Raw genomic sequence first — 10,801 nt, 5'->3', positions numbered from 1 at the left:
TTGAAAGTGTGTGACGTGTAAACACATAATTAAGTAAAAACGTGGTGAAACAAATTATATGCGAAAGTTAAATACCGAAATTAAATGTATTTTATGAAATATTATCTAAGTCAAGCAAAAATTCGGTACAAAAGTAATAAAGGCGGTGTAGATTTGAAACTGCGTAATCAGAATGATACGGAGTGTATACAAAGTGTCGTTTGAATTTCATTTGACAGCTGTTGCGAATGATTGTATGGGGAGCAGTGGACGCTAATTGTCAGCTGATTGATGAGGAAGTAATGTTGTTGCGCTCTTGCATAAATCCCAAAAAAAAATATTGAACGTAGAATCGAACGTGTAAAAATTAACATATAATTAAGAAAAAATCAAGTGYCTAACAAGGTCAATACATGCAATTGAAAATTTCGAGCCGATTAAACACTAAATTTGACAAATTAAATATAGTATCCTCCGATAGAAATTGTGTTTTGATAGCAACATTGTTTCGACCTTCACCACCAGCTGTGCGCGGCAACAAACAAAAATCCAATTGCTGAAATTTCAATGTGGTTTCACCATCAATTGTTCAAGTGCACTTCTAAACTATAATATTGTAATTGTGATGGAAAACCTGCGTATGTGAAATTTAAGTAATAAAAAATTAAAAAAAATCAAACTTCGGAACTGTAATGAGAATAAGAAGATTTGCTGCGCTAGCTTTGTTAAATTTATTGAATAATTTGCTACACGCCTGGAATTTGATAGCTGTCCTTGAAAGGAATTTTATTTCTATTTTACGGAGCATACCTTTTTCAACACTCTTTTTCGTTGCAATGGACGGCGAAGGTGGCGAACAACGTGATCATATGGAACACGTACCAGGAGRACCTATGGATGAAGATGATGAGGAACCCGTGATGGGTTTGGGATATGATGTTGATGACGAAGACGACGAAGATGTTGATGAAGAGAATGACGATGATGATGCGTCGGACATGTCTAGCGACACAGATTCCGACTATTTTGTTGAAATGGATAGCGACGACGCATCTGATAATTATATACCTGGTTATGGTGGTGATTCTTCAACCAATTCGGAAAGCGAAAGTGAAGTTGGCAGTAGTAAATTTTCTAATCAAAGAATTCGCATGCCTAATAAACCCATATATACTTTTAAACCTCAACGTTTAATGAAGTGTAATTATAAAAAGCATTGTGCACCAAGAGACTATCCCTTCGCGCGAAGTGGTCATCGTGTTGTCGCTTCCGAATCACATCTCTATACATTAGGTGGTTACAATCCAAGCAATAGCAATGCAGCCATACATGGCAGTGGCATGCTTTTTCAAGAGCTATGGCGTTTTAATTTGGCAACTAAACGTTGGGTGCTGTTGCACAATCCTTCAACGAATCGAAATATGCCAGGGGAGTTGGCATCAAATGCACTTATCATTAGTAATAATTTATTAATCGTAAGTAAATATTAGATAAGGTTAAGAACTAAAATTATCTCGTATCAGATATCACGATTGTATGTACATACATATATGTATGTCTGATATATATATAATATTCACACACAGAGTTATTTGCATGCTAGCATAACATTCACTTACATAAGTACGTTTAGTTTTTAATTTTTAAAATTATTTATATAACAATCATTGTCTTTATATTATATTCTAATATTTTATAATAATATTTCTATTATATATTTTCCTTTAGTCTTACGGTGGGACTGGATATCCCTTCGGCGAATCTTGCTCAAATGACTGCTATATTTATCAAACACAAGTTGATAAACCCAGTGTTATGCGTATTGAGGCTACTGGTGATGCGCCAACACCACAGTATGGTCCGGGCATTGTCTTACACGAACATTATTTATATACAATCGGTGGAACAACTGGCTATGATTACTCTTGTGATGTGCATCGTCTAAATTTACGCACACGCGTGTGGGAATGCGTTTATATATGTCGACCATATATACGCGAAGATCCGGAGGGTCGTTATCGACATGAAGTGGTCTACGATGGTCAGTATATCTATGTGCTCGGGGGTGGCACTTCAAATTTAGTATACGATTTGGAACGGATTCCTGCATTTAATTTGGAAACGAATCGGTGGGAATATTTTGACACCGTACCCGATAGATCATCACAACCAAATCAACAAGGTACGCGACCGAGTTCTGGGTACCCAAAACCAAGAAAGTGCTTTTCCTGCGTCCAGCATACCACATCTAATGGCGATGTCGAAGCTTTCATAACAGGTGGCTTACAGGTAAGTAGTTATAGTGAGAATTGTGTATATGTACATTTCATATGTTTTCTGATAATTTTAAATTTTTGCAGTCTGATCAAGTATATTTCGCTGATATATGGAAATTAAATTTTACAACTAAACAATGGACATTAATACAAACAGCGGCGCTACCAAAACCATTGTACTTCCACGCAGCAGCTCATAGCCAAAACGGTTGTATGTACATATTCGGCGGAATTGAATATGATATTAAGCGTATACGTCGGTGCAATGATCTCTACAAAATGTGGATGACCATACCAAAGTTAAGCGAAATTTGCTGGGAGGCTGTGTTGCATTATAAGCCAAATCTTAAAGCGTATGGTCACACACAGCTACTTAAAATGGGTATACCACTACGCTTCGCTCATCGCTTGTGGTATTCTACCAAAACCAAATGATTATTAAAGAATTGAATAGAACTAAAAAAACGCGACGTTTAATTAACAGTGATAATAACTATTATTTTTTACTCCGTAGGAACATTTGGCCATTAACGCATTAGTATTGAATAAACAATTAACAGTAGTAATGCGAAAAGCGAAGAAAATAATATATAAACAAAATAATTATATTTATAAATGGAAAACCTAATGCTTATGTATCGTGTACATCGAAAATAACAGTGAACATAACTTAGTGTGCCCCATCTTTCAAACTTTCTTTCTAATGCAAAAAATAATATCATATAAAATTTAATATATTTCTGGCGCTCTAACAACTACAGTAGATATGTTATTTTTTCTTTTTGAGAAAAGTAAGAAACACGCTTTCAAAGCTAGTCATACATACATACATACATATGTATATCGGATATCATAGAACTTCACAACATTAACATCAATACTCACTATTAGATTGGGCCACAACTCCTTTTGCATACGCACACGAGCATACATACTGATGTATTTATATACATACATATGTAATTTAAAATAAGTTAGTAACACCCAATTTCATAAGTGGTCGAGCAGAGTCTGATAGCTTTATGCTAATAATGAACCTACACGTRTATGTACGTATATATGCCATTAGATTTTCCAAATAATAAGTAATGTAATTTATAAATATAATAACCGAATTTTAACTGCATAAAGTCAGCGTTTTTTGAGGTACACCTTCCGAACTAATTTTTCGCAAAATTTGGTTTTAAACTCAACAAGTCTGCAATATTTATGTAATTATGTAATTTTTGCTTCAGCCAAATAATTCGAGCCAACAAAGCATTGCAAATAATTATGAATAATGAGATCAATGATAAAGAATTTAAACACAATGAACAACGAGCAGTTACAAGTGTACATACTTAAAAAAGATGTACAAAAAAAAGTAATGAAGCGCATATGCATATGTACATATGTATGTATCTATTTTGTGCTACATACATATGTACACACATATGTGTTTATTGCCAAGGCTATGCTAGAAATTTAGTCTTAGTATGTATGAAACATATTTAGCTAAAGTTAATCTTTAATTGTAAATATATGATTGCAATAAAAAAAACTTTCAGAACAACGCTTATTGTATTTTTAACGTTTTCGGCTGCTAAATTTATTGAGTTTATTTATAGCAGGAGGTAAGGACGATATAAAATACATATGTATGTATATGTCTTGTATTTATGCACATATGTATGTATGTACRTATGTGAGTTGTCATCGTGGGAGATTGTTTGCATGAATGTATCTGCCTTACATTTGTTATCCCTGTAACTAATTCATATTGAAGCCTGCAGTGCCTGTTGCATGTACTCGATCATTTGGGGTGTCCAAGTTGAATTGACCTTTCTCAGAGTTCATTAACCTCCCCATTCGATGGGAATGAAATTGATCAACTGCAATGATCGCTTTTAGAACAAAAATGGAACAAAGCTGGAGTTCAAAGTTAAAAAAAAAATACCAATGCGTAATTTATGCGAGCGGCAAGAACTGCGTGATAGTTTGTTTTCCAAAAGTCAGAGGGGAGGCAATGCGTTTTACATGGAATCGTAAACAATGCCATGATAAGCAGCTTGTGTATTCGAAGCAGCTGATTTTTGGTGGTGGCACATTGTTACATTGCTGTGTTGTTTTTATTGTTGGCTTAATATGCGACGTATCAAAGTGCATACATACATWCATATGTGATCTATTTTGCATTTAATAAACAAGCACATATAGAATGGTGAATGACGTCACCAATTTAAGCAAAATGCTTTGAATGTATGTAAACAAAATATATACATCTATACAGATATGCATATGTAAACAAATGTACTATGTGTGTATGCATATAAAAGGTTATGTTCATTTTTAATTGTAAACTGCTACTATTTTTTTTCAATTACAATTTAATCAGGATTGTTGTAGTACACATTTAGTGGTTTATTTTGATTCACGGAATATTAGTTATTCACTTTAAAATCAAATCATATAATAATAATTTTAATTGAAAATGAAATATTTAAAAAATAAAATCCAATTTGAAATACAACACTGGTTAAGCTAAGTTCCAATGTGGATGGTATTACTGTTATCGGCTGTTTTGTTTTTAGTTGCAATTTATTTTCCAAATTATTTATTGCAGATATTTTCACAAGTTTTTATCAACATTCGTATATTCAAAAGTGCAAATTTCGAAAAATATGTTAAAACCAAAAGCCCTAACTCAAGTGCTTGCACAGGCAAACACTGGTGGTGTGGAGAATACATTGCAAGTTGATAAGCGCCTAATCGCCATAACATATATTGTGGTTTGACACAAGATTTATAAATTACATCTTAAATTTTATACAATTTTAGATTACTTAGTCAGGAAGGTGCTTTGCTTGCCTACGCTGGTTATGGAGACAAGGATGCTCGTGTCACTGCGGCAATCGCAAGTAGTATCTGGGCGGCGTACGAAAAACATGGGCGCAATGCATTTCGTGAAGATCGCCTAACATTTGTGTTATTGGATTGTGAATGTGGGCATGTGGCTATAACTCAGGTAAGTGAGCGTATTGAGTGTAATTATTTAATTAATGGTATAATTTCAGGTGGCGAGCATATTGCTTTGTTTGTATGCAAAGGAAACGGTCGGTTTGGGTTTACTTAAACAGAAGGCGATGGCATTGGCAAATTATCTAGAGGGACCATTAAAACAGATTGCAGCTACATAAAACACACATAAACGTTTATCTACAGTATATGCGTGTGTTGATCAAGCTAAAATAGTGGAATAATAATATATTAAGCCTTTAAATAAAAGTAAATTAGTAATGAAAAATCTAGAAATGTTGTATGTGTTATTTGTATGTACGTAGATATAATTAGATGAAATGGAATTGGCGTATTACAAATTAATTACATACATTTTTGTAAGCCGTTCAATATTACAAACGATAAATACAGTTTAAATTACACTTATGTATGTATATGTTGGCCATTATGCATACAGCTTTCTACTGAATCAATTAACTGAGTAAATTTTATTGATACTTTTGAATCTAAAACTTTGTATGTAAATAAATGAAATTGTATGTCTCTTTTCCTACGCCACATGTTTTACATTAATTTTATTTTATTCAATGGCATAAAGTTTTAATGTACGATCCATGCTTGTTGAAGCCAGATATTGTGCATGTTTGCCGAAACGCACACCTGTGGCCAATGCTGTATGATCATTAAAGACTTTCAAATCCTGCCATTGCTTGCAAAGGTGAATCCTGCAAAGTAAAGAGAAACTATATATTATTATATAAAATCAAAATTGTGAATTGTTACTAAATTATTAATTGTGACATTTAACCCCTGTACGCTGTGCTACGTTTATTTAGCTACACTATGTACGATTTTTAGTCAGGAGCTGATATATACATATGTATAGCAGATAAATACCATAGAAACGATTATTTTATATATATTAATTTTGTTGAGTGTAAGTAACAAATATGTTTATCTGACAACTAACCTGGCAACGTATTAAATAACTTTTTTGTAGACAGAAATATAAAACATTTTTGGCGAAGGCAAAAGTTTTGCAAAGATGAAAAGAGTTAAAAAGAAAATCTACCGAAAATATGAAGGTAAATTATTAAAAACGCAAATATATTATATTGCAAGTTTTCTTGTAGACATTAAGGAAATTTTTGAAAATTTTCTTATTAGATTTTTACGATGCGAAAGATTTACGTGATCCAGACACTTTTCCACACATAAACTTAACTATTAACGATTTCGATGCGGTAAGTTTGGATAAAATATGTAAATTGTAACTTTACTCTAAGCCAAGAGAAACAAGTAGATATTACAAAAAACAAAAAAAAAAACAAAAAAAAAAAAAAAAAAAAATTAAATTATATGGATTTTCTGCTTTAGCGTGGCGGTGTGGTCAATCCGCGTGCGCCTTGTCTTGTAACTACTATCGATCCAAGCTACGTGAAGGACGCACGTACGCAACGTTTGGCTAGGAAATTTCGCATGAAAACGTACTGTATTATATATACATACATACTAGAAATTTAACCAAAATTAATTTCTTATACATATTTTTTAATCTATGCAGCGATATATTATTGTTACGTGAAATAACACGTAAAAAATTTATGATATACTCAACTCAACAAATGTATTTGGACAAAGAACGCGAGAAAAAACAACAAGATGACGAATATGAGGGACTGCTGGAATTTTATGAAGTATGCTACTAAAAAAAATTTAAATACAAAGTTATACGAATAAAAGAAATAAATTTAGTCCACAGATAATTCATTGGAGACAATTGAAGCAAACGCTTTTAAGGATATGACAGCTTCGCTGGAAAAATATCAGGAATTACAAAAATGCACTTTAGCAGATGAGCTAAAAGCGGTGACGGAGGAACACAGGCGCGCTTTAGTCGAGGCGCATGAAGTGTATCAACGATTTTTATATCTACTTAAATTAATTGTAATCTATTAAATAACGTGAAATTGTGTATAACTTCAAAGGTTTTACTTTATAGGGTTACTTTGATGAAATCGATGATGAAGCGGTTGGTGCTGMAGGTGACAGACTAATTTTACCTAAGGAGATAGCTGAACTGAAACTACAAAACGAAAGCGACACCGGCATGCAGCAAATTGAAGTTGTAAAAAAATTTATGGCTGCGGTTGTGCGCCCATATTTGGCTAAAAGGAATCATTTGAATGCGGATGTTTGGTTGAGGGTATGCTCTACGGAATATGATTAATACTTTTTAACTAATTCAGTATTTGTGTTTAGGGGTTTGAGCTGATCCGAAGCAAACTTACAAATTATTATAAGCGTTACACAAATTTGGCGCTTTTAAATCATATTGTTGCATTGGTATATGAAAAATTCGTAAGTGCAAGTAATTATAATATAAGTGAACTACATGTTTAACGCCGCCAACTTTTGCAGCAAAAGACACAAGCACGTTGCAAAATTCCGCCAATGCTTAAATACCCTCACTTTATGACGGAACGTGTTGCAGCAWTAAAACTGCAGGCAGAGAAGACTTTAGTAAAATATGAGCACAAACAAAGTCGGGAGTAAGCTGATTAATGACTTGTGCATAAAACGTATGAATTAATTTACTTTTTCTTAGCAAATTGTCCTTGAAACTCAACGCCATAGTACCAATAATTTTGAAGACCTTACAACGAAGTGCAATGAAAAGTACGGAACCAGAGAAGGCACAAGCACAGTTTAATGGCATAGAAAACGGAGTGGAGGATGAGCATCAAAGTTTAAAATCTTTACAATCGCGACCAGAGTCGGCTTTAAGTTCTTGCCGTGATGAACCAGATACGACAGTAGCTAAAATTGAGCTAATCCAAGCGCATCTCTTGGTGGGAAGCATTTGTTGGTTAACAATTGATTTTTTAACGATTTTATCACATTACTTGCAGTGGCTACTTAACGAATTGGATGACATGCCACCAGAACTTTGCAAGGAAGTTGAGAAGCGTGTGCGTCGACGCTTTAAATTGGCGAAAGAGAAGTCACGACGAGCTTTGGTTGAGCAAACACGCTTGCAGAATTGGTTGTCACATTTTAAAAAACATGAATTGCAACGTCAAAGAGACACAACTATTTGTGTGCGCCGAAAAACAGTACACGAATTGAAGTAATTAATAAACTTAAAAATATACAAACAAAAAAGTCTTAWTACTATTTATGCTTACCTCACATCTGTGCCCGCTATAGCCAAATATGTGCCACTCTGGTCAAAGCAAAGATCCTTAACTTCATAACCATCATCCAATTGTATTGTTTTGAAATTCTTCAATTTACGCAAATCCCACAATTTGACGCAGGCATCGTCTGCAGCAGTAGCCAAATAATAACCGTTTTCCGAAAARCTAATCGCTGATATCGGACCAGTGTGTCCAGGAAAATTAGCTACATTACTTTGTTCTTTCAAATCCCAAATCTTCACTTGTGAATCATCAGTACCAGTGCCGAAAATCAAGCCGTCAGGGTGAAATTGCGCGGTTGTTAAACCTACCTCTGCTGTATCAATTACCTATTGCAGGGAAACGTACGAAATTATACTCATATGCGAAGGGTTGCTAATTACATATATTAAATTCTAACCTTTGTCAACAAACGTCCAGTTCGAATATCCGAAAATGCCCAATGTTTGTCCGATGATGTTGAGAGTATATAGTCGCCTGTCGGATGCAATGACAAACCGGTAACAGGTCCATCGTGGCAACGTAACAGCAGTTGTGTCTGCGAAGTGGGTACATGCCAAATGCGTATAGACATATCTGGTGAACCCGTAATAACAGTATCCTCATCCGGATGATAGATGACTTTGGTAATYTTCTTTGTATGCCCTTTAAGTATGGCTACGACCTGTTCGGTATCCTTATTAAAAACCGTAGCATTTTTATCATTACCACCCGTTAAAATTTTACTATGATCCGCACTATTAATATCCAAAGCTAAAATACCAGGTATCGAAGCCGAATGTAGACCAGGATGTGAAGCAACAGTCATAAATGTTTTAATTTGTTCYTGGGTAACCAGCTCTTCTGGYACTGTGCGCCCACGCTTCTTGCGTTCYTGTGTCAAAACGGTAGCTTTGTCTTGCAACTTTTGTATAACTTCGGCACTCATGCCAGCCTGCTCAATGGGTTGCGTAGCATTACCTGCCGCTTCGGCAGCAATAGCTGGTTGTGGTATCGAGGTTGGCGCAGTTGAGGTACCAATACCAGCTTGTGGTTTGAGTGTGGCCAAAGCTTCACGTGCAGCTGCCACTTCCTTATTTAAACGAGATATAACACGACAAGCGGCATCGTGCTGATACAATGCATGCGAGAGTTCCTGTCGCGCCGTCTGCAACTGTTGTCGTTGTGTGAACGAATGCAACATAAGTGCGTCCCATTCGTCTTGCATAGTCTTCAATGTGGCTGGTATACTAGTAGCACTCGGCGGTTTCGGTTTCACTATTGGTGGCGTTTTTATATCAATCAATTCTTCAACTTTCATCTCTTTGCCGGTGATTGGATCGCAACCATTTTCGAGTATGTACTTTTCTATGATTCTCCTTTCAAATATTGCGCCGGAATGTGGCGAGATGACAGGTGTGTCTGGCACTTCATTTGTAACTGCGAAATTTAGCGAATTAGTTAAATAATAATATTTCAAGTATGTAACATAAATGCTGTTTGTGATTATTAAGAGCGGCACCATTAGCGCTTTCTAACATAACCTAAAAATGCATTTTAGATTGATTTGTTTTATACATACTTGCGCAGACCAAAGACATTATTTATGGTATATTAGTTAAAGTTTAGGTTTTGTTAAAGAGAATTGCTTCCAAATTATTAAAGTTTTCTAATAGTTTAACTACTTATTTTTGCAAACGAAAAACAATACACTGCTTTTGAGCGAAATAACCAATTTACTAGTGATGCCAGACGCTGAATATTGTTTAGATGTTACCAGCTATCAACAATCTTGCCCAATATACTTTTAACCCCTTGTTATCAAGTTAGGTACTGTTTTATTGTTGAATACATGTGATACGAAGTTCTATGAGCAATTCGAAATTTTAATTTGAAATTTTGTTTCAATAATTTTGCTTTGTAATACTGAAAACAAATGCTAACTTCACTATGAATATCGTTTAGTGTATACATATCTGAAATTGACAGCGTCCGAAGTTTGGTTGACTAAATGTTTAATGTTGTGAGCGTWTAGTTGGATTGAGATCTTAATGTCACTGACATGAGGCCAACAGGCAAGTCAGTAATCGCGAACTCAGCCTTAGCTGACGCATTTCTTGCAGAGATATRTTTGTTTATTTTATTACTTAGGTTAGGTTATACTGGCCGGCTATCACGCTATACATAAACATACTGATCTTTAGTACTAATGCCAAATGGAGGTTTAGTTTAATTTTAGCTGTAATATTCACCATACAGAACGCTTATTGCGAACTTTAAGAGCGACTTGATATATAATTTTGATATTTCATCTAGTCTCTTGCCATCTTCACTACATTGGAAGATGACAAGTTCCTTGTGGAACTTTCA

The 10,801-nt window shown here is 34.7% G+C and overlaps 3 protein-coding genes across 3 annotated transcripts; 2 read left to right on the top strand and 1 right to left on the bottom strand.

The window, feature by feature from the left end:
• Positions 1-3,365, top strand: LOC108974716 (kelch domain-containing protein 10 homolog). Its single transcript, XM_018942729.1, has 3 exons — positions 1-1,454; positions 1,708-2,268; positions 2,340-3,365. The coding sequence occupies exons 1-3, from the start codon at positions 672-674 to the stop codon at positions 2,688-2,690; spliced, it is 1,695 nt and encodes a 564-aa protein (XP_018798274.1). The 5' UTR covers positions 1-671; the 3' UTR covers positions 2,691-3,365.
• Positions 3,366-4,783: 1,418 nt separating this feature from the next.
• LOC108974715 (ragulator complex protein LAMTOR2 homolog) lies at positions 4,784-5,546 on the top strand. The gene is made up of 3 exons (XM_018942728.1): positions 4,784-4,983; positions 5,073-5,259; positions 5,309-5,546. The coding sequence occupies exons 1-3, from the start codon at positions 4,916-4,918 to the stop codon at positions 5,429-5,431; spliced, it is 378 nt and encodes a 125-aa protein (XP_018798273.1). The 5' UTR covers positions 4,784-4,915; the 3' UTR covers positions 5,432-5,546.
• A 2-nt stretch (positions 5,547-5,548) lies between these two features.
• LOC108974713 (pre-mRNA-processing factor 19) lies at positions 5,549-10,182 on the bottom strand. Its single transcript, XM_018942727.1, has 4 exons — positions 10,014-10,182; positions 8,853-9,871; positions 8,441-8,781; positions 5,549-5,977 (listed from the first exon to the last, which is right to left on the bottom strand). Exons 1-4 carry the CDS (start codon positions 10,030-10,032, stop codon positions 5,833-5,835), a joined length of 1,524 nt encoding a protein of 507 aa, XP_018798272.1. The 5' UTR covers positions 10,033-10,182; the 3' UTR covers positions 5,549-5,832.
• Positions 10,183-10,801: the final 619 nt, after the last annotated feature.

Source organism: Bactrocera latifrons, unplaced genomic scaffold, assembly GCF_001853355.1.
Source record: "Bactrocera latifrons isolate USDA-ARS-PBARC rearing strain unplaced genomic scaffold, ASM185335v1 scaffold_58, whole genome shotgun sequence".
NCBI lineage: Eukaryota > Metazoa > Arthropoda > Insecta > Diptera > Tephritidae > Bactrocera > Bactrocera latifrons.
Note: the sequence above shows the minus strand (reverse complement) of the source record. Positions and strands in the feature narration are given on the sequence as shown.